At 42.1% G+C, this 24,773-nt stretch overlaps 1 protein-coding gene across 2 annotated transcripts in view; it reads right to left on the bottom strand.

Moving 5' to 3' along the window:
* The window catches only part of VWA3B (von Willebrand factor A domain containing 3B), a 242,905-nt gene that overhangs the window by 9,643 nt on the left and 208,489 nt on the right, over positions 1-24,773 (bottom strand). For both annotated transcript variants that reach the window (XR_009344834.1, XM_059134682.1), the window contains exons 23-26: positions 12,635-12,746; positions 5,701-5,825; positions 4,096-4,233; positions 1,896-1,996 (exon numbers count right to left, since the gene is read on the bottom strand). Coding sequence is in view for 1 of the 2 variants with exons in the window: in XM_059134682.1 (XP_058990665.1) it covers positions 1,896-1,996; positions 4,096-4,233; positions 5,701-5,825; positions 12,635-12,746 (476 nt within the window). In the remaining variant the exon portion in view is untranslated. The remainder of the gene's footprint in view (positions 1-1,895; positions 1,997-4,095; positions 4,234-5,700; positions 5,826-12,634; positions 12,747-24,773) is intronic.

The following is a 24,773-nucleotide window of genomic DNA, read 5'->3' as shown; positions in this document are numbered from 1 at the left end:
GGGGTGTGGTGGGTAAAAGGCAAGAAGAAACCAAAGATGATGACCAAATTTCTGCATGGACAACTCTGTGACTGGCGAGGGGCAGAGAGCACTGAGTCAGGGAGGGCAGAGATGGGAGTAGGTCTGTGGGGAGCTATAATTTTAGTATTAGATGTGCTAAATTTGAAATTCTGTACACTCAGGTGGATGGCAGAAAATAACAGGATTCCCACCATGGACTGAGCATCTGCTTTCCCCCAAACACACAATGACCATCTCTAATCCTTACACCACCCTAATCTCACTGAGAGCAAACAAGCTCCTAGATGATAAACTACCTGCCCAAGGGTACAAACTAAGTGAGGGTGGGCTGGGATAGGAAATCAGGGCTTAGCTTCCAAGGCTCTTTCCACCATAGACCAGCCAAGTCTGCACAGTACAAACCGGGGGGGAGCTTTTATTAGCAAAGTTCATCCTAGGTCCCACTCTGAGACACTACAATTCTGATGCCAGAGTACAGGAATGGCCTGGAGTAGAGAGGGAGGTATGAGGTCCTTAGTGTAAATAGATTCAAAGAAGTAAGGGATATGGTTGAAATCAGGCAGGAGGAAATCCAGAGGGAGGAGGAGCCACGACAGGTCTCAAGAAAAGGAGGAGGGGTGGCTGAGATAGTCAAACAGACCTCAGACAGTGTGAGCGTGTGAGAGGTCCCTAGTGGACCCTGTGGGAACAGCTTCACCCATGGGTAAGGTGGGAAGTCAATACCCTAGGCTCCTCAGGGAGGGAAGAGAAGTCAAGAAAGGGAAGACAACCATCTATGAGACTGCCCACATACAGTGTGGCTGTGAAGGGAGGGAGGATGCCAGATCACACTGCTGAACCAAGGGAGCTCTATGGATTTAGGACTGGGGGGGGGGGGGGCTGTGCATGTCGGGGGGTAAATTTGGGTTTTCACTGGGCAAAGCAATTGGGAGAGGAGATAGGAGAGAATCCAGTGTAACTGATGGAGCAAGAACTGGGTAGTGGGGACAGGCTCTGGAGCCTGGTGAGCAGGTCAGCCTTGGATGAGAGAAAGTACCTTGATATCAGGGGTAAGGAGGTTTCCACAAGACTATAGTCAGGGAAAAGAAGTGGAGGAGAGAATGTCTGATGGTTTCTATTTATGAAGTGCAAGGTGCCATCAGGTGAATGAAGGTTGGCACTCAAGACAACCTACAAACTCCAAGTGAAGTTGGAGGGTATTTCTAGGAAACTTTTCCCTAACCCTTGCTGAAAATCAACCTTCACTCCCAGGTCATAGCTCTGACTCTAGCTGTGATGTCCCTCATCAGTCCCATGGACTTCAGATTTTGCCTACTTTCTAGGCCTCAGCTTCTTCTGACTTTACTTTAATCCACCATTTCAGCTTTTAGCAATCTTACTTCCTCAGATGGAAATGTATTCAACCCACTGTAGCCCATAGAAACCGCCACCCGTGCACCCATTCATGCTCACCTGGGCACAGGCAAGCCAGGGCCAACACCTCATTCTCATTCCCCAGCAAGGGAAGCAGCAGATGGTTGATTGGTCCCAACCACAACTTAATCTAACTTTTGCTTTATGGAAAGACTTTACTAGAAGTCCCTGAACTCTTACTAATAAAAGGGGAATAATTCCTTCAAGTTCATGACAGGACAATGTTTTTCTGAAGAGTCAGTAAAACAATGTTGCATTTGAGATTCGAACCAGAAAGACAAATAACCAGCAAGTAAGTGGTGTGATGTGGAAGGAATAATAATCATAGAACTACCTTTTAAGCAGGAGGCCCTCCACTTCTGCTTTTCTCCCCAATTATTTTTCATGAATCCCAACTCAGAAACAGATTAACGGTGCAAAGATATAAAGTTCAGGGAGTATGAAAACTTGGGTCTACTTACACTTTTGGATCCTCCTGAATTGGGGGTGATTTTATATGAGAGCAAGAGAGAGCATACTTGTTTTGGCTGATCTTAATAAGTGCATTCCGAGGGCAAAATTCCTGTAATAATACCAAAAGGGTTCATGAAACTTAAATCAGAAATACCCACAATTTAGATGTTAACTTTATTTCAGCTCAATCCACTATAATAGCTGCTAGCCATTATCTTATTCAGGATAACACTTTAGACGGCAGTCAAATGGCAGAGGCTGGTTGGATAATTATACACTGAGTAAAAGTCATCGATGAGTCCTCCTGGTCATTTCTCCATATCCTGGATCACGTGCAAGGCCATCCACATAAGATGCAGGTGCCCAGGCACATGCACACGCACACCTACACATCCCTCCACAAAACCTCCCTCCTAGCTACCTTTGCTTCAGCCTTGGCCTTCTCTTTCCTAGACTTAGAAACTTTAGCCACCACCCCTGGCCAAATATGTCACCTTCAGCGCTGTGAATCTCTACTAGAACTGTCTTCAGTGTCTCCCCACTGACCACCCAGCTCTTGTCTCCAGAGCCTAATTGCCCTGTGGGTAAATTCCAGGTCCCTCCTGGGCTTTAAAAACTCTTTCTTAGGGATCCTAAGACAACTGCTTCATCTCTCCCCACAGCCTGGGGTGTGCCTAGGGACATCTCTTCAAATGCCCCTTGATTTGCTTTCTCCTCTCTTGCCTAGTAGATATCCCGGACTGGTGCCTTATGTCAGAAAATCTTCCCACCCACTGCCCTCTAGACTGCTTTTTACTGTCATCCAAATAGCTTCTCTTAAGGTTTTGTTTTGTTCCCCCCCGCCCCCGCGTTGATGAGAACATACCCATTTCTCCTTATTCTGTCAGACTGGAAACTACTTCTTGGACCACTGGCTCTGATGGGATTTATTCTTTTCCTTTAATTCTAAAATTCATTTACCATGACCCCTCTCCTGACGGATATACTTCATGCTATAGTCAAGAACTGACTAGACATTTTTACTCTGTATACTAGGCAGTATACAGAGATACAGAGTATACACAGAGATTCGGAGTGTAGGCTCTGGAGCCAGACTGGCTGGGTTCAAATGCCCATTGTCCCACTTATGCTGTGAGAGACTTAACCCTTCTGCTTCAGTTTCTTTATCTGAAAACAGGAATAATAACAGTACCTGCTCACAGTGTTTTGAGCATTCAATTGTTCTTTACATATAAAGTCCTGAGATTAGTACCTGTGGCACAGAATAAGTACTTAAGAAAATTAGCCACTAGTATTTTACTTCTTGCTCTTTGCTTGCTAGTCTATTTTCTAGGCATATTAAATAGTCCATCAAGACAATGTCATTTCCATTAGAAAGGTCATTCAATTAAGTAATTTAAAAAGCAATTTTGAGAACCTTCTCTTCATCAGAGGGCTTTGCTAGGGCTACAAAGATGAATAGGCCACAGTTCCCGCCTTTAGGGAACTGGGCATTGGTGAGGAAGCCAGTGTGGGAAGGGGAAAGTAGAGTGTGCAGAGGAAACCTTAGGGCCTCAGCAAGACATGACAGTGACAGGAGTTTCTGTGGAAAGAAGTTGGGAGGGTAGTCCAGGAAGACGGAAAGACTAGGGGCTTAAAGAAGCCCACTGTATTCAGGAAGCAGTAAGCCTTCCAGGGAGCTGGGGCCATGCCGGGTCCAAGCTGGGCTTTTCCTTGAGGGTAATGAGAAGTGCAGGCACGTGCACATGTGTGTGTTGCGGGGCGGTGGGGACATCAGGCAGACAAGATCTGTAAACTGATAAAGAGGCTTTCTAAAGCATTTAGGGAAATTCATAGGGAGGCCAGGGAACGGAACAGAGCAGGCTGAGAAGCAGCAGGCAAGGACCGGAGAGAGCACGGGGCTGTAAGAAGCTGGGGAGGATAGTAAAGAACTGGAGTGAGCCTCCCCAGTGGTCAAACGTGGGAGGAGAGCCAAAAAGGCCATTCAATGAAGGAGTTAGGAGGCCATGGCAGCCTCAGTGAGGGTGTAGATTTTGTGTTGCAGAGTGGGCAGAATCCAAACCACAAGGAGTGGGAACAGGTGCGGCAAGACAGGTCATTCCTTCAGGATCTCTGACGATGTTAGCAAAGAGCGAGGCACTGCCCAGAAGTCCGGAAGCCAATTTCCACCTAGTGAGAAAGCCCTTTCCTCGAGGAAAGTCTACTTACTCTCCGGTTGTTGCACTTCAAAACTGTGTAGAATTTATCATCGGCCACATCCTGATTTGGAAGTGCTATGACAATGGCAGGGACATAGAAGTCAAATCCGTTGGGTATCACAATTTTGGCAAAGACATAATCTCCAACCTGTAGAAGAGAATATACATCATAGAAAATATTTTGCTTATGGATCTTAAAAGCAATGTCAACATAAGCCTGTTTAAAAACACTCCAAGGTAATTAGCAAGAACTAATGCTATATTTCAAATATACATTTTTTTCTAGGCTAGGAAAGAGTCAATAGTTTCAAAATTCCCCCAGGTTCACTGGGCCACACCTGGAACTCTGCAATCGATTTAGGGGAGCCCCAGTTTTCCCAGGAATTCTTTCTTCACTTGACAAGGATCCCGGGGTTGGGGGTAGCCAGCAGGCTGGCAAGAGGTCTGGAAAACATAGCCTACAAAAACTGGTTGAACGAACCTATTTCACATAAAGACCAGGAAGAGAGAGGAAGAGTGTCCTCATAGATCTGAAGGGCTGTCACCCAGACAATGGAAAGCAGCAGGTTTGCCTAATGTTCCAAAGCACACACTTGAAATCCACAGGCAAAAGTTACAAAGAGACAAGTTCTAGCAGGAAGAAAATCTCGTGAAGGGGCATACAGATATTCCTGGGCACATGTCAGATGGACAAGACCAACAGTTAGGGGAAAAGTGGACTGATGGGGGCTCTGGGTCTGGCTAGGGAGGTGCTGACAGACAACCTCGTGGAATTCTCTGAGTGTTCATTGGGTGCTCTTCCTCCTGGCTCTCGCTGTCTAAGAAACGCCAATGCTGGACTTCTGGGAGGCTCACTTTTGGTTTTGTTTTTTTCCTTCCTTCTTTCTTTCTTTCTTTCTTTGAAAGAGACAGAGACAGAGAGAGAGAGAGAGAGAGGACACAAGCAGGGGGAGCGGGAGAGGGAAAGGAGACTTCCTGCGGGGCCCGATGTGGGCTCAATCCCAGGACCCTGAGATCATGACCTCAGCTGAAGGCAGATGCTTCATCAACTGAGCCACCCAGGCACCCTTTCTGTCTCCCCTTTGGCCTGGGGGCTGGGAATGATGGGCCCCCATGCAGCCCAGCTTATATGGATTTATATGCAGATGAGAACACAGCAGGCCAGCTCACCCATGGAATGCATGTTCAGGTGTAACTGCATTGTGGCATCAAGGTCTGGCAGTAACTAACTACAACATGAAAGAAAGCTCCACCTCTGCCCTTGTCATTTACATGGGTTTTAATACAACCTTGCACAGTTTAAGTTTCCAGGGTGTTAGCAGTTACAGAAGCTCTCTTCCCTGACCATCACTGTCTGTAAAGCGACAAGGGCCACAGAGGCTAATACAAGGAAGTCTATGCAGTCAGGCGCCCCTGGAACAAGGTGTTAGCAGATCAAGGTGGAGCAAAAAAGTTGCCGGGCAAGGGGTCACTGCTTTTCCTGGACAAACACAAGCTCCCTGGAGGACCTCAACTAGGTGTTCAACAAAGGTCCACCAGTGGCCTCGCCATCCTGTTATCTGCAACCGTGGGGATGGTGGAAAGGGACCCCAGAAAAGATGGCTGTAGCAGGTACCTGGAGCAGTGGGCAAGGCATGGCGCCCCCGATAGGTGTGATGAACGAGGTGGGCACAACCTTGGTGTCTCCGTACCTGAAATCCACCAGTGCATGGGTGGGGCTCACACACTTCTTCACAACCCCTGAAAGGAATCAAATTTAAAATATAATATGAAGACAAATAATGCCTATTCTCTTATGCCATCTTGTTGGCTAATTTATAACACTTGGCCTGTTTAAATCAGCATGCCCCTTTTATGTCTCCAGGAGGTAACAGTGGATACTGTACGTTGCATACTGGGGTTGACCGACTCAAAGTGGTGAAGTGCACAGCCCTGGTCTAGACACCGCTGAGCTCGGAAGTCCAGAGAATGTGCAGAAGCTTGTCTGTCCATAATCAGCAGCAGCCATTCTGATAAGAACATCATTCCTAGAAACAAATATCCTCTTCCTGGATACTTTGTACCATCTAATTTCCTTATTTACTTACATTAGGCATATTTCCTTCTATACTCCTCACATATAGAAAATCAGACTGTTAAATTATGAAAGTAAAAGAAAATAGGAACTCCCATCATCAACTTTTCATCTAATATCAGATAAATGAAAAGCTAACTAGGCTGAACACTTCCCCTGGCTTCCCTAAAATGCACTACCAAAAAAGGAACAAAGGAAAAAGATGCAAAAAGTTTCCTTGTCAAAAATTGATAACTATTAAAAAAAAAAAGTTTCCCTGTCTTTTAGCTATACTCAAAGGGATGATTATAATAGAAAACAAAAACAAAAACGCCTGTTTTAAGGTGTACATGTTTTGTCATTTATCCTAGTTGAGATATATTTTCCCATCATTAAGGGATATTAAGGGAAGTTTTTTTTTCTTTTTTAATATATTTTTTTAAATTTTTTATTTTTTATAAACATATATTTTTATCCCCAGGGGTACAGGTCTGTGAATCACCATTAAGGGAAGTTTTGATAGGGACACTTCCCCAGGCAAGTAAAGCTGCAGTGAGACTCCTACTCCAAGAGAAAAAAATGTATGTGTCCCCTCAGGGCTCCCAAGACACCAGGGCCTGGCACCGCTGCCCCAGCTCACACGCTTACTTTGGCCAAGTCCCATGGCCTTTGATGTGGCAAAGAAATGGCTGGTGTTTTTCATCTTGAGTTCATGTCTCTTGTTTCAAATGGCCAAAGAAATAACATTTTTTTTTTTAAACACACACATACACCCAACAAACAAAAACCAGTTCCACTGGTGTGTGTTTTCTCATTGGATTAAAATGTTCAGTTTGGTTTTTGAAATGTTCTTTATACATTATTCACACATTTCCTGCCATAAACTGACTTTATACTTTTAATTAGAAAAACAAACACTGCTTTTTAGAAAGACCTCCTATTTGGAAAGCAATGAAGAACCACTCCTAACTGAGGAGAACGCTCACATCCCATACACTGGCAAGCCCCCCCCCCCCCCCACCAGGATTCACAGTGAAGGGCCTGGGCTGCCATGATGGCCACACTGGTCGGTATGATCCTCCTCAAATTCTCAGCCTCTGGGACTTAGCCGAGTCTACTCATAAACCTACGAGGCAGGGTTTCTGTCGTTTGCCTAAGTGGAGTAGTGGTGACAGAGACTGGATGGCCACAAAGTCTAAACCATTTACTGTGTGTCTTTCACAGAAAAACCCTGCCACCCCTGCCCCACATGATTCGATCTAGACTTTTTGGTATGTTACAACACCTCTTTTTAGGTCCTTCCACTGTTTTCTTCTTCATACAAGCCTTTGTGCACCTGCAGAAATTAGTACAGTGTCTCCCAGGCTGACGTTAGAACCAGGTGCGCTGTGTGGACAGCCTCGCTGGCTGGCTGAGGACCACGAGTCGGCCTGTTGAATTATGGCTCAGCCTCTGCATTTGCTCCTTCTCCATCTAATTAGGGAGTTTCTAAGTCCTGAGTTGGAACCAGCATCTAATTTTGTTTTCCCTTATGCTGCAGTTTCTCTTTGTCCTCACCTCCAGAGAGGTGAGACTGTGTCTCCTGGCTCTGAAGTGTCCCTGGGAACAAATTCAGGGGCCTGAGCTTTTTCCCAGTGGAGGCCTGTCAATCCCAGTAACTTTCCTTGGGTACAGAGTGGGCCCCCACCTTCGCCAGAGGGCTCTCCTGTATTCAAGCTGAAGAATAGGGAATGGACCCTTGTTGAGCCCCTCCGCCAAAATGGGGCCCATTCTCAGTGGTCAAAGACCGCAGAAATACTCCAAGAAGGTAGGTCCGTTCATTTTGTGAAAGACATGGGAATAGTTCTCAGTCTTCACTCTAGACAGGAATTTCTCTTTTACCTCCAGTCTAACTTTCTGATATGCACAGCCTCCCTTAAATTCCATCTCCTGAAAAAGGCTTTAGCTTTGCTCCACTGTAAGCAGCCCCTCCACCTGCCCCACTCCACTGACAGTCATCTTGGACATCTACTCATCATATTCTCTCCTTTCTTCAGCCTCAGAGGTTTCATTTCTAGTCCCCTGGGCTAATTTTTGCCTTTCTGAATTTCTGCTAAGGTTTTTAAACTGTTGTTGAAGTTTTTGAATTGCAAACCCCTCCTTTGACCCCCAGAAGAGGACAAAAGTTGTTTCTATCTCTCAAGAGAAGCTGTCTCATGGGATGAGAGAACAACTCTTCACATGCAATTCACAGTTTCTAATTTAGAGAATACTGTACATTGCCTATTTAATCTATACCACAAGCTTATGGGGGTTCTAATTGTTTTCATTTCATTCAGGAGGTTAAAGAAACAGGCTCAGAGAACTTTGCGGATTCAGTCACAGGGCTGGCAGAGGAAAAAGGCAGACTTCAAGTAAATAAAAACTTGGGATTTTCTGACCCTAAAACATGACACCTGGAAAGGTATTCAGTTTCTCCTTCCCTGCCTCTGCCACCTGCCTGCCTTTTTCTTCCATTGTAACCTGTTTCTGTGGCATAGTGCAGAAATTTTGCAACTCAGACTTTTCATCAACATGGATTTCCTGACGCCAATGCTTCTTTTCACTGAAGAAGAGGAAGGAGGAACCAATTCCTGCATTAATGACTTAAAATAATGTTTTGAAATGTGACTTCCTCCCTGCCTTTCAGCATCCTGATGAGCCAGACTAGGCCTGTCACTTCCATTCTGAACAACTCAGTCACTCCTTAATTAAATATTCCACACTGACTCTGGAAGAGAGTCAGCCATACAGAAATCCCTGCCCTGACCACGAACAATGACAGCAACAACCGGGCTAGCTCTGCTCCAGTGTGGACCCGGCCTGAAGCGAGGAACACTCTGATCAAACAGTCCTTCAAAGCCATCTACTACTGAGATACATTTCAAAGCCAGATATTTTTCATTAGAAATATTTAGCAGGCCCCAAGCAAAAGTTATCAAAAAAGGTGTCACTGATGAATATCATGCGGTTCTCCACAAGTCTCTGTTTGGCCTTCTTTTTTACAAGGGAGGAAACAGTAATGCATAGTGACCAGGCTATCTCTATCAGTGTCACTAAAGGGGCTGAGGGACATCATGTGCCTCTGGATGGGAGGCCCTGAGAGGGACATGACATCATGCCATCACTTAGGTAGGAAAGTGGCTAGGAATGCACACTCTGAGCTTAAGCTAACTGAGGAACATTCAATAAAGTAATTGATCTTGTTCTTAAATAATATATATCTGTGTCATAAGAAATGATAGGAAAGGCTAGAAAATAATTCTAGATTAAAGACGACTAAGGAGATGTGTTAATTCAATGTTAACATGGTTCCAGACTTGACCTATTCTAGAGACAAAAAATATAAAACCCTAATTGAGACAATTAACAAAATTGAAATATACAAATAAAAAGTAGTATAATAGTGCTAAATTTCCTGGATTTTATTACTTTATTATGATTATGTTAAGACAATAGCCTTGTTATTGAGACATATAGACTGATGCATTAAGGAGTAAAGGGGCATGATGATGTTACCTAATATCAAATAGTTCAGAAAATGTGTATGTGTGGAGGTGAGTAGAGAGAAGAAGAATAAAATAAAATGATAAATGTGGTAAAATACACATGACAAAAGTTAATCATTGACAAAGCTGGGTTAAAAAGTATATACAAAAGTTCTATTATTTTTGCAACTTTTCTATAAGTTTGAAATTGAAAAAAAAAAATAAAAATAACTCTATGAGTTGGGTTGAAATTCCCAACTAAAGATGCACTGACTTTAGGGGAGAAGAAGGAAACAAAATCAAAGTACATCCAGGAACACAGCATGATCATTTAATTTGTCTGAGTCAGTATTTGCTAACTAGCCACTAATCCAAATTACTGATCATATGACTAAATTCAAATGTGTATTTCCTTCACACAGACTTATTTGAGTTTAATCACAGCCACAAACTAAAAATTCTCAAACAGCCAGATCCCAACTGTTGGTGGCGTGCACTCTCTGCCTCTAATTGCATATTTAAAGAAAAACAAAACAATACAGAATAGGGCAATAATGATTACGACATGATCTCAGAAATTGCATGTGGCCATGGTGTTACCTGCTTCCTCAACTTCCCCAGACTGGCGGCAGTAGGTTTTGGCATTTCTTATCACATGAAAATGGTGTGTAGAGGAAAAGTTTGAGCCTTTCTACTTTTCTCCAGGACCTTGGCCAGTGAACTAATCCCAAACTCTAATGCAGCCAGCTGGAAGCCAGTCTTTTCCTGCATTTCCATTCAACTGCCAAATTAGCCTCAGACCCCTCTCTGGGCTCCAATTCAAAAAAAATCAAGCAGAGCACCCCTCCCCCCATAATCACTACCCAGCAAATCTGGGTCCCAGAGAAAGAGGAGGTTTTTGGGCCCTGCTCTTGCAAAGAAGAGTTTTGTGCCTTGGCCTATGAGCTCATCTAGAATGTTCCCATCCATATTTAATTACTCTCATCTAGTCAGCTCCAAAGCACATCTACTGAATTTCAAAGAAAATGTCCTAGCTGTCAGTTCTCCACATATGCCTGCTTGGAACCAAAACTCCTGCTGAAGTATTTTTTTTTTCCCACTTAAAAAGATTCAATGAAATTTAATTAATAAAAAAAAGTGATTCTTTTAACTGGTGTTTGACAGATAATGCCTACCTAAAACTGGCTATGTTTCTACAGTATCATCTTTCTGCCCCATGGATCTTCCTCAAGGCTCTCTCTTCCCTACAGGCCCTTCCCATATCAATGACACTTAAGTGTTGATGTCTCAAAAATCTCTCTCTCCAGACAGATTTCCTCCTGAGACTCTAGACCTTATCTCTAATTGCTTTTCTGACAACTTCAGCAACCGGAAGCAATTAGAAATAGTGGTCTAGAGTCTCAAGAGGAAACCTGCCTGGAGAGATTTCTGAGATATCAGCACATATGCAGTGTATCTACAATCCCCCACACCCCAGACACATCATTATCTTCCTGTGCATACCAACATCTCCTGCACATACCACTATCTATCATATGGCCTGAGACAGGGACCTGGGGGACATTTCAACCTACTCTGTATCCACTCTTCACACAGCATGGTGGGGGAGCTTCTGTGGACTTCAAGGATGATTATGTTTTTCTCTGCTTTCCATGTGGCTCCTCAATAAAGTCTAAACTTCTCTTTTTTCTTAAAGGTTTTATTTATTGATTTGAGAGAGAGTGAGAGAAAGCACGAGAGGGGAGAGGGTCAGAGGGAGAAGCAGACTCCCCATGTTGCTGAGAGCCTAATGCAGGACTCAGTCCCGGGACTCTGGGATCATGACCTGAGCCAAAGTCAGTTGCTTAACCAACTAAGCCACCCAGGTGGTCCAAGTCCAAACTTCTTAACATGACCTTTTATGAATGGCCCCATACTTCCCTCCCTGAAGACCTTTATTATTTTCTACTGTTTCTTTGCATTCTAGGTTCCAGCCATAATCTGTTTTATTTCTCCAGATAGAAAATGTTTGTCTCCACCTCTACATACATATTATTTTCACTGTCCACAAAGCTCTCACTTGAACTGCTCCTGGCAGGTTCCTTCAGGATCACATATCCCAAAAACTTTTGGGAAAAGCTCTTGGATCTGGCCACACTGGCCTCTTTTAACAACATGGACTCCAGCCTCATGACTCTGTACTGCTGTTCCTTCTGCTTAGAACTCTTCCCCAAGGGGTGCCTGGGTGGCTCAGCAGGTTAAGCATCCAACTCTTGATTTTGGCTCAGGTCATGATCTTGGGGTCCTGGGACTAAGCCCCGTATCAAGTTCTACATCAGGCTCTGTGATCAAGGGGGAGTCTGCTTGAGGAGTCTTTCTCTCCCTCTTGCTCAGCCTCCTGTTCCTCCCCCTTCCCCACTCATACTCACATTCTCTCCCTCTCTCTCAAAATAAATGAATCTTTAAAAAAATACAATAACAAGGAACTCTCTTCCCCCAGATAATTTCATGGCTTGCTCCTCCTCCATATTCACACATCACCTTCCCAAGCAGTTCTTCATTGGCCACCGTATTTAAAATTGCTGCCTTTACCTTGACACTCAGTTCCCTTTGTAGCTTGATTTTTCTCTACAACACTGTAGCTGACACACTACATATTGTATGTATTTGCTCGCTTCTCTATCTCCCTCACTAGAATGTAAGTTCCACAAAGACAAGAATTTTCACGTGCTGGTCTACACTAGACCAGCACTTTAGGAATATTACATTCATAGAAAATAGCAGATGTGTAGTAAAATTGTTTTACTGAACAAATGAAAGATTAAATTTATTTTCTGGCTATCACCCCTCAGAAACATAGGTAGAATCCCCATTATCATTTCCTTTTAGAAGTGGAATGCCTTAATACAGCTCATGAAATATCAGTGTTCTGGGGAAAGAACAGTTTGAGAACCTTGGGTCCCTGATACCATATTATTTAACAAAGAAATCTTATAAAATAGAGTATCTACCTGGAAAGTAAAAGCCATTTTCATCACATCTTGCGATAACTTTCTGGCCTTTGAGGGGATCCAATTTTTTTGATTTAGTTTTCTTTGTTGGATTTCCTTGAGGTTTCTGTTGCTAAAAAAATAAAACATTAATAATTGATTTTAAAAAATCAACACAGACAGTAAAAATAACAGATACAGAGTAACTTGGGATTCTCTACTGAGAATCTGACTTTCAAAAATTACAGATTATCCATATACTTTGATAATCACTCTGAATACTTTCTATATTATTAGGAATAGGCTATTAAAACTGATATATGAACTGTTATATGGGAGCCAATGACCATAAAAAGTGAGAAGAACTTGAGGTCTAGACTCAATTAAATTTTGTTAAAACACAAAAAAGGTGACCCTTTTCCAGAGAATTTAAATAGGATCCAGGGCCTTAAAACATAATATTCAATATATCCAGTACACAATCCAAAATACAACATACTTTTAAAAAGCAAGCAAATATGACTAATTCTCAGGTTAAAAGGCGATCAATAGGTGACAATACTGAGGTGACCCAGATGTTGGAATAATCAGAAAAAGACTTTAAATCAGCAATTATAACCATGGTCCATGTGGTTGCATACTCTTGAAATGAATGGCAAGGTAGTTATTTTCAGCAGAGAAATATTAAAAAACTGAAAATCTTAGAAGTAAAAACCACAGTATCTGGAAGGACTTAATAGCAGAACTCACATGACAGAAGAAAGAAACTTGAAAGCAAATCAACAGAAATGATACAATCTGAAGAACATAGAGGAGAATTATTTTTTAAAATGAGCAAGGTCCTTCCTATTCAAATAATCTGTCCAAAACCCAGCTTAGTTGTAATCTCTCTGGAAAGACTTTATTCCCAGGCAATTTCAGAAAAAGCAAAGCAAAGGACCACTCTGTAATTTCCAAATGGCACCATATGAGTCAAGGCTTGAAGTGAATGTCACATTGTGTCCACTACATGAAGAAACTGGTAGCATCACTGTGATTTGTAGAGTCTAACTCTAAAATCTTATTTTCTGTGCTTGTTGAGCTGACCAGAATAGAAAGATCCAATCTCTACTACCCTCCACTCCCTCTAAAATCCCAAAGCTTCCAATACATCTTCCAGAACAGTCATTATTTTTAATTCCTAATAAATGTGAGGACCAATGCTGGAAGATGAATCCTAGGAAGCAAGAAATTACTAGGAAGAGCACTTACATTAGAGAAGGAAAGGCCAAGTATTACCCCAATACCAAACCAAAGATACAAGAAAAGGAAAGTACAGACCTATATTCCTCATGAATATAGATGCAAAAACAGGTCTGCAAATAAATCCAGCAACATACAGAAGGACTTTACACAACAACCAAATATCCCAGGAATGCAAAGCTTGCAAAATTTGTGGATTCAAAATCCACAAATCAATGTGATATACCATATTACTAGAACAAAGGATAATTTACCATATTATTTTCATGCATGGAGAAAGAGCACTTGACAAACTCCAACATCCTTTAAAGGTTCTCAACAAGCTAGGAATAGAAGGGAACTTCCTCAACTTGGTGAAAACCATCTTTGAAAAGCCTACATCAAATATGATCCTTAATGGTGAAAGACTGAATGACTTCCCCTTAAGATCAGAAGCAAGGAAAGGTACGCTATACTTTGTACTTGAGGTTCCAGCCAGTGCAAACAGGCAAGAAAAGGCTTCTAGACTGGAAAAGAATAAATAAAGCTGTCTTTATTTATGAATGATATGATCTTCTATGTGGAAAACTAGGGAATCCACCCAACAACTACTAGAATTAATTAGCAAGTTCAGTAGGATGTCATGATACAAGACAAATACAGGAAAAGAAAATCAGTTGTATAACTATGGACCAGCTATGAGCAATCTGAAAATAAAGTTAAGAAAAGAATTTCATTTATAACAGCATGAAAAACAATAGAATATTTAGGAATAAATTTATCAAAATTAGTGAAAGACTTATATGCTGAAAACTATAAAACACTACTATAAAAAACTGAAGAACGAACAAGGGACATAACATGTTAATGATTAGAAAACTTAATAGTTAATATAGCCACATTCCCCAAACAGATCCATAGCTCCAAATGTAATTCATATCAAAATCTCAACACGATTTTTGTTTTGTGAGTTTTTTGTAGAAACGAAGTGAGTGAACTAAAAGTGCCAAAATGATGTGGAAAAAGAGAGAATTTGTAGGATTTTGGTGGTGGCTGAAAGCTCTCTCAGTTTTACTGAAAATTACTGAATTGAAATAGGTAAATTTTACAGTATGAAAATCAGGTCTTTTTCTTCAAATCACTACATTATGGAAATTATGGAGATTTTACCTTAGATTTTTTTCATTTTTAAAAAATTTTCCTGGGACGCCTGGGTGGCTCAGTTGGTTAAGCAGCTGCCTTCGGCTCAGGTCATGATCCCAGCGTCCTGGGATCGAGTCCCACATCGGGCTCCTTGCTCGGCAGGGAGCCTGCTTCTCCCTCTGCCTCTGCCTGCCATTCTGTCTGCCTGTGCTCGCTCTCTTTCCCTCTCTCTGACAAATAAATAAAATCTTTAAAAAAAAAAAAAAAAAAAATTTTCCTGACCAGGGACTTAGGTGGCTCAGTTGGTTAAGCAACTGCCTTGGGCCACGATTCTGGAATCCCAGGATCAAGCCCCACATCGAGCTCCCTGGTCCACATGGAGTCTGCTTCTCCTTCTGACCTGCCCCCTTCAAGTTCTCTCTCTCATTCTCTCTCTCTCTCTCTCTTAAATAATAAATACATAAAATCTTTAAAAATTTTTTCCTATTAATTTATTAATTCTTGGGTTTCTCAAAGAAATCTGTCCTCCATCCTAATCAGAGTGTCCCTATGACATCATTCTCCACCTGCTTTCTTTTCACAGACCATCAAACGCCCCTCCCCTCCATGATACAAAGCCAATACAAAGTGCTTCCACGTGCTTTTGAGTTACTTCTTTGCAATGCTATTACTGTATCTCAAATAAAGTATTCAATGCATATTTTATGAGCATATACAGGTCTTCAGTTAAGGAAGTCTCTAATTTATGGAACAATTGACTATAAACATTTAAATAACTTCAGATAATCTGAACACAATTTGCTGTTTGGTCATTATTTATGGTCAATACAGTTTGGGCTCATTTCCCTGGTGTCTTGATGTTACTGGATTCTGTTGCAGCCATTTATCACTTGGATCTGTTGAGAGATGCTTTTTAGGTTCATCAAAAGAAGTTTGGGTATGGTTTACCGCAGGGGACAGGAAAACAGAGTCAGGGCCTCAGCAGTGAAGAAATTCAGAACAAAAGGGTTAAAGTCTCTTGAAGAAGAGTGGGATATGAACAAGACTTCACACCTATGCAGCCATAGATACAAAATGTTAGCTGAATAACACCCTTCTGTTATGATGCTCCATTTTCAACAGATTTTGCTGGAGTCCATCCTCATGTAATTTCTATTTTTACTGATGCAGTTATTACACCAAAGAGAATAACCCAACATCACTGGTAGATGGCAACTGTTACCTGTTTGTGCCTGAGCTTTCAGTCAGAGGAGAAACCTAATAGTCCTTCCCACAGGAGCTCTAGAATGACCTACTGCAGTATGAAATGGCCTTAAAGGGCAGAGATTGGACCACAAGACAGGAGAAATAGGACCAACTGCTGCCCAGCTGGCTGTGTGACTTTGGAGAATCTTTTAACTTTTTGGACTTCAATTTCTGTATAAGCAAAGAGATGGTACAAACTTTATGGCTTTAACATCTTCTAATTCTGTATTTCTGTCCAGAATAATCTAGGCCTTACTAGACCTTTTTCTGCATTACTGGAGAAACTGTCAGACTATGTGTATACCAAGACAGGGACACTAGCATGATATTTTTGTTTGCAGTTTTTATAACATAAGGGGACTACAACAACCAGAACCAGGAATGTGAGCAGCATAATATTCCATCATAATAACCATTATAATACTCCAAAGAGATGCCCACACCATAGTTTCCTATAATCATTTATTTCCTCAGTGGAAGACTCCATGTAAAGTATTCTTATCACATAGAATTTAGAATCTGGAACATGCCAGGTTAAATCAGCTGTTGCAAAAACCTCATCTCTACATACAGTTTAACTTACAAAGCCGCCTTGCTTCATGCCACAGTGTCCACATCTAAGACCAAGCAACCATAGAGGTCACCACATAGCCTCTCCACTTCCAGATGGATAACACCCTGATTTCCAAAAAGATGTCCATGTTGATCCCAGAAGGGCAAACTCCCCTTCAGATTTCATCACTATAACAGACAAGCCACTTACTAGAATCTATGCCTAGACATATTTAAAATTCCTTTAAAAATTCCAAATGAGTATAACACACCATGTAACTAGCCCCCTTTATCTTTAGATTCCAAATATTCATTTTCTCAATATCCTATCCAGAAGCTAACTGATAAAAATTCTTTCTACATTTTCATAGGTACAAATCTGTGAAGTCAATGGCCTGAAATCATCAGAGAGCTCTTTTTTCTCTATAGTTGTCACTCACTCCCCAATTCATCTAATATAGAACTGCCATTCATTCTGTGAAGACCTTCCCTGCATGGGCAACAACAATTAACAGTAGCAACCCAGAGTACTATGATGTTCATTTTTCACAGACTGAAAAGGCCAACTAAGAACATGCCTTTCTAAGTGGCTGAAAAGTATCAACTACCTTCAGATCACTCAGATACCTATGGGTTCACCTGAAAGGACCATTACAATACTAAACACATTTACTCTGCTTTTGTGTCCAACTGTTACTATTCTTGGCAATAATTCATTTCTGATTGTTTCCACAACATGTACAGTTTGGGTTCTGGAAAGAACAATTCACTGTACACTCGATGATTCATTCATATCACTATAAATCAATTCAGCTACACCACAGATTAAGTAGAACATCATAGTACTCTGTGTTGCTACTGTTCATTGTTGTTGCCCATGCCATGGGAAAACAAACCTATGGGGCCAGCTTTAGCACAATGGTTCATTCCACTGGTCATAGAAATACAGCATTGGTTTGCCAGGATGGAAGGATATCAGTAAGGGCCGCTAGACACACCATTCCTTCAACCACAATGTTGACAGCACCTTTCCAGAAAGACAATGTATCAATAATTTTTGAATCCTGCCAAAGACTTTACAGACACTGTTCTTTTCCTGGCATGCCTTCACCTATGCACACCTAAAATATAAACAGGTCATTGGGTTTTGGGTTTTATTTTCCCCTCTTTTTCTATTAGTTTCAGAGGTAGAATTTAGTGATTCATCAGTTGCATATAAAACCAGTGTTCATTGCATCAGGTGCCTCCTTAATGCCCATCACCCAATTGACCCTACCTCCCCACTCCCTATGCCAGCAACCCTCAATTTATCTCCTAGACTTCAGCATCTCTTATGGTTTGCCTCCCTCTTAATTTTCATCTTACTTTTACTTTTCCTTCCCCTATTTCATCTGTTTTGTTTCTTAAATTCCATGTATGAGTGAAATCGTATGGTATTGGTCCTTGTCTGACTTATTTTGCAAAGAAATCTATGGAGGACAAGAGTCAGAAGGGGTAGAGAGTGAAAACAAAAATGCTAGCAATAAATAAGGCAACATATTTCTAGGTTTAGGTGTATGAGAGTAGTTGCATGCCAGTCTCTGTGAGGAAGTCAGATGGGCAGTAACACTGGCAGAGGGGATGCTGTCTACTGGGTAATTTGATTTTGCCTTGTTTCCAAAATTCAGAGAATCCAATTCATTTCCTCATCAGATTTAGTTAGCAGATGATGTAGAACAGGATCCAAAATGGTGTCACCCTCCTTTCATTTATTATTTAGTTTCAAGGTCATGCTTTCAGGTTTGCATTAGTGGAGACAGTGAAGTTACTTAATGTTTGATGCTTTTAAGATTTTCCATGCATTTCTACAACTTAACTCAAACTAGTCTCCAAATCTTATTTTGAAACTAGTACTAAATATTTTTGCCCCAAATCATTCTCCGTTCCCCAATACAGGGCCATGCTAGGCTATGGAGTTAACCACTCAGAAAGGAAAATCTCCAATAAATGTTAATCAGTAGCAACTCAAAGGGCTTTTGTAAGGAAAAAAATGAATTTTCTTTTCTTCTTCTCCTCCTTCTCCCCCCTCCCTTTGTTTTTCTTTCTTTGGTAGTGGCAAAAGAACCTAATATATATGCATTAGATGCTGCATAAAATTATTTCCCAAGTAAAGAGCAACTTGTTAATATCTTATCAGGGACTGTTTCTTCATTGCTCTTTCAGGAAAAACATCAAAGAGAAACATTCGAAATGTTTTAAATAGTTAAATCTGAAAATTACCACAGCCTTGTAAGCTGTAATTCAGATGCTAGTGACTCAGTTATCTGCATGTTGCTACTCCAGAGAAGAACGAAAGCTGTAGACCGGAGCCACTTCTGTGTCACTGCCTGGAGTGTGGACCACAACCAGCTATCTACTATATATAGATACATATCTCAGTCAAGGCTATAGAACAAAAATAAGTGTTGGGTCTTTAAGAAAACTTTTCAACACATCTCTGTGCTGGTTACTCTGGTCCACCCATCTTCCTCCAAATCCATTCTGCCCTGTCCTGCTCCATGCCCCAGGCAGCTGACCCCCATGGGTGACACCACCTGATTTATTTCGCTTGAGGCCTGGCTTCTGGACAGGGTGAGCCAATGGCAGGTGGGAGGTCCGAGGGCAGCAGCAAGAGAAAAGACTGGGGTATTTGTTCCATGCTCCTTCCCTGCCCTTTGTCTCTCTAAAACTACCTCCACTCCTGCTAGTAGACTTGGCTCTCACGGGGCTCCAGGAGCATCATTTCCTTCCACCCTTTCAAGTCTAGGAGTGATGAGAACTTCCTGCTCTTGCTAGTCATTGGGGGTCCCAAATCCCACTGGCTGCCTTAGACTTATGTGCACCTCTATGAACACTCCCTTCATTAACATTTCTTCACTTGAATTGACTGAATGGGATTCTGTTTCCTGCCTGGATCCTACTGATAAGCCCTCCACACTCAGTTCTCCTCCAGATGGCGGGGGGGGGAGGGGGGGGGAAGATGGTCAATGACCATTCCTAAACCTGCTGAGGGTAGAATTTATGCCTAGAAAAAACCTAGTGGCAGGGCAATGCTGAGGTCTTCCCAGCTAAAACCTCCAGCAGGGAGGGATGTCTTCAGCTTTAGAATGAAAAGACCATCTGACAGTGATTTCTATCACCTCAGGGATTCCCTAGAGCTGATACCCACCTTCCCACTCCTGAATATCAGATCCTAGACAGAAAACTTTTTAGATAATATTTAAAGTTGATAGGAGCTTCTCTTCCCTTCTTTCAATTCCCTCCACTGACTGGTATTCCTGAGTGAGATTCTCTCCTTTAAGACCCCAGCTAACTGGGACACAGTCATGAGGCTGCAGCACTCTCCCTTCAGCACCCTCTCCTGTCCCATCAATGCACCTTGCTCTAACACTTCAGCCTCACTGGGCCATATCTCCTAACATCCTCCCTCAAGAACCCATCTGGGGTCTCTTTTCCATGCACTAAGTTATCTCCATGGTGCTGGTCTGAATGTGCATGTGCCATTCTTTCTGTGATGGCAACATCACTAATGCCCAACACAGACTTCTTAATTCTCCACCCTCACATCAGGAGATCTTATGTACTGCTGAAGGACAATTCACAGTCACCAGAAAGTCTGTCTTCCTGCCAGATTCCAGTAGCAGCAGAACAGACTCATGTGTTTCTAGTGGAATGAGGAAGGCTGACTAGTTGTAAAGGGTTATTGTAGGAGGCCTCTCTCCTCCCTTTAAAAGAGGAAATATTAATAACTGTAAAATGCATGAGAGACTATGGACTCTGAAAAACAATCTGAGGGGTTTGAAGTGGTGGGGGGTGGGAGTTTGGGGGAACCAGGTGGTGGGAATTAGAGAGGGCATGGATTGCATGGAGCACTGGGTGTGGTGCAAAAATAATGAATACTGTTATGCTGAAAATAAATAAAAGAAAAAAAAGAACTGTAAAATGCAAGATTGACAACAGGTCCAATGATTATTTGGGAGCAAAGATAACAGCTCTACTTATTCTGACTCTATTTATACAACTCAAAGAAATTTCTCTCTAAATCTTTCCAACCAACTTTCTCCTATACAGTATCAAAGTCATTGTTTTTCCAACAATGTTTTCCAATCCAAATGGTCTCTCACCCCTGTTCCACCTCACCCAGCCTATTTCTATGTCTTCCCCAGCACTATTTCTCCTGGATAGTTTTTCACAGAGTGGAGCACTTAATACACCATTCCTAAAGACCATGGATTTTAGATTCTTACCAGGCACAACTTGGAGACATAACCATAGGTGGCCAGCTGTGTGGACACATTTCTAAGACCCCTTTTAGGGTTGCTTATAGATGCTTCACAAGGCAGTCAAGGTTATAAATGTGGAGAGCCTATTGTAGGATAGCATGGCTGGGCTGACTGACCAGGGGCCCAGGGAGAATCATGGAAGGTTAATTACAAGTCAGATGCCCAATGGTGATTTCCACCATAGCACAGCTCTGATTGGCCAGTGATGGTGAAGTTTGCAGTCATGGTAATAAGAGGGGTATAAGGAAAGGGAGTTTTCAAGGGGAATTTAAAATCTCTGACTTCAGATTCTTCCTTTCATTATGTGGTCAGTGAGTCAAGCACCTATGTCTGGGGATACCACAAAGCTAGTTGGTTATGGAAATAGGGTAAGCAATTCTTCAGTCAAGCACAGACTGTGACCATAATAGGCAGAGCAGGTGGGATGATGGTTCTCCCCTCAGATTTGATCAAGGGGCCAGCAAAAGATTGCAGTCAAAGCAACACCAACATATGAAGCCACTTCTCCCCACATCTGATCCTCAGCAACAGAAAAATCACAAAGCTCTCCCAAACTCAGGAATCAGTGGGGTGACTATGTATCAAAGAACCAAAGATATCCAGACTCCATAACACACCGTGGTGTGGACCAAGTGTGTCAAAGTGACCACTGGCCACTCCCTTCTGACTGTTTGTGGTCATTTCCAATTGGATCTCCATTCCTAACAAACTTTGACCACCTTTTGCTACATGTTATCAATCAACTCTAGCAGATCTTAATAAATAATAGATGGTTTCTTGCACTCCAATTTACTATCATTGATCAAAAGCTTTGGCCTTTGCCAGAAGAAGTTATAATCAGACTATATTTATATACAAATCAGTAAAAATGACTTTCATCTGTGATGAATTTTCACCCTAGGGTCTCACAGGCCCTTGCAGTCTTGAGCTTTGGTCCCAACCAGTATTTTTCACAACAGGAGATAGAGACCTATTAGTGGGCCATTGAAGTCAAACCAATGGGACATGGCAGAAATAGAATTAAAATATCTCATAATACATCATACATGGTGAGGAGAAGTATCATTTTAAGAAAATAATATAGAGGGGCACCTGGGTGGCTCAGTGGGTTAAAGCCTCTGCCTTCGGCTCAGGTCATGATTCCAGGGTCCTGGGATTGAAATGAGCCTGTGTCCCTTCCTCTCTCTCTCTGCCTGTCTCTCTGCCTACTTGTGATCTCTGTCAAGTAAATAATAAATAAAATCTTAAAAAAAGAAAAGAAAAGAATATACAAAATATCCCATTACTGAGGGCCATGTCAAGAGTAGAAAGAACTCTGAAGATAAGATGCCAAGTATGAGCCCCTTCCTCCACACACACACAATTCATTACCTGTGTTTAACTGTCCTGGGCACACGGATGCTTCCCAGAACAGACAGTGGGCACTTTGTACACCTGGTGTGGGGACAGGGCAGTGAAGAAAGAGCCTCAGCCCCTGACCATGAAGGGGGCAGCAGTGGACCCATCAAATATACCATTACGCACACTAAATGCCTTCTCTCACTCCAGCTCATGCCCCAAATTTCTCACCCTATCTCTCCTTTCCTTCCCTCTGAAGATCTGGAAAACAAATCTTTACTTCCTATACTTACTTTCTTCAGGTCTACCCACTTCTCCACCCACCACAAACTGTCTTCCGCTCCCACAATTCTACTGAAATCACACTCAGTAAGATCACTAATGATCTTCTTGCCAACTCAAATGGCTTGGAGACATCCTTCTGTATGACTTTTCAAAACTCCTCAGTAAAAACTTAAGAATGGCTATAACAACAGCGGGCACTAATGCTGAGTGCATTGACTGAGTGCTGACAGCTGTGCACCCTGAGCATACTATGCACTTTATCTTACAAACACTTTTAGGCAGGTGATTTTTCTATTTTAAAGATGATGAAACTAGGCTTAGGGGCCCTATGTAAGGCCACCAAATTAGAAATTTGCTATTCCAAGCTAGAAAATTGCTAGAAATTTGCTGAGGCTATACTCAGGCGTGTGACTCCAGATCCAGGGTTCTGCCCACCTCTCTTTGGGCTCTTGCCTCATGCATACTACCCTGAACCCCCGGCTCCTCTAACTTTTCTGTCTCCATCCCTTCCATTTTCTCTTCTCTCAGCACCTCAAATGACCTCCAAACTATCTCCTTAACTCAGACTTCTCTCCTAAGCTCCAAACATGTGGCCTTTCTCACTTGTCTAAGAATGAAGAGAACCTAACATGAATTACCTTTCTCTGAAAATATGTTTTCTCTCTTACTGTACCTCTTCCTCTTGTTCATTCTTTCACTTCTTCATTCAAATATTTATGACTGCCTACAAGGTACCAAGCACTATTCTAGAAACTAGGAGTACCTAGAATATAAGGGATCAAGTCCCACCCTCATTCTAGTAGGAAAGACATATCATAAACAAACACGTATACAATGTCAAGTGGACTATGCTATGAAGATAACAAAACTGTGTTCAGGGGTTAGAGAATGACAGGGTGTTTAGATGGGCTGGCCAGGGAACACCTGTGTCCCTGAGGAGCAGAAGTGATACAGAAGGGTTAACAGTGCCTGTTTCCCCTGTGTCCAGGAAAGAAAGTTTTTGGGTATCCTTAGCTTTGCCTTCTGGCTCAGCCCACACATTCACTTTCTACTAGCTCATATATCTTTTCTCTGTTTCCTTCTCACTGTTCTGGTTTGGCTCAAGGACTCAAAACCACTGAACACAGTATTGCACCCCATTTGGGTCTTTCTTTTCTACATTGGGCCTCATTATGCTGCCAAAATATAAATCTGTTACTGTCTTCCCCTTGCTAAAAACCCTTCCCTGGGTTTCTATTTCCAACTGGCACAAGTCCCTGATCCAAGCAAGAAGGAAATTCCAATCCCTTGCATTCTGGTGCTATCTTCCTTTCCTGTCTTGTCTCCTGCCATATCCCTGGTGAAAATGTCATATCCATCCTACCTCCCTGCCTCTGCATAGGCCACTGTTTAACTCTGAACATTTCTCACACCCCAACCCTCAAATCCTACACATCATTCCAGACCAAACTTAACTATCCCCCTGTGAAACCTCCTCTAACTCCCCAGTTCACTTTCCCCCATCTCCCAGTTGGTCTGTGGGTATGCCTCTGTTGTCACATTCATAATTCTCTACTAGAAAGAACTGGGTTTCATTCATTCAATAAATATTTGTCTAGTGTCCACTGTGTGCCAGGTGCCATTTTCAGGGCTACAGATACAGTTACAAATCAGGCCAAACAAAGTCTAAGCTTTCAGGGAGGTTACATTCCGTCCCGGCACATCTTCACTGGTCTGGGCCCATGTCTTCAATGTAGTTAACGAAGCCCATTTTGTGTCCAATGTATAGTATGACCTGGGAGACCCCAATTAGAGAGAAAAGAATGCGACAGGCCCTTCACTGCCTGAGGTCACATGTGCCAAGCACAGGATCTGACCTGTGACAGGAAGTGAACAAATATTTTTGGATAAAGAAATGATGGGAAGTACCTTTATTCCCACTTTGTGGGTAAGAGAATTAAAAAATAGAACAATTAATTCATACCTCATGAGCAATGAACTTTTGACTCCCAGGATTCCAGACAAATCCAAGTAGAACACACTATATTTATTTTGAATCACTGGAGGCTTCTCTTTACCACATCAGCTACCACTTC

This window comes from Mustela lutreola, chromosome 9 (assembly GCF_030435805.1).
Source record: "Mustela lutreola isolate mMusLut2 chromosome 9, mMusLut2.pri, whole genome shotgun sequence".
Lineage (NCBI taxonomy): Eukaryota > Metazoa > Chordata > Mammalia > Carnivora > Mustelidae > Mustela > Mustela lutreola.
This window is presented reverse-complemented; position numbering and strand designations above follow the sequence as displayed.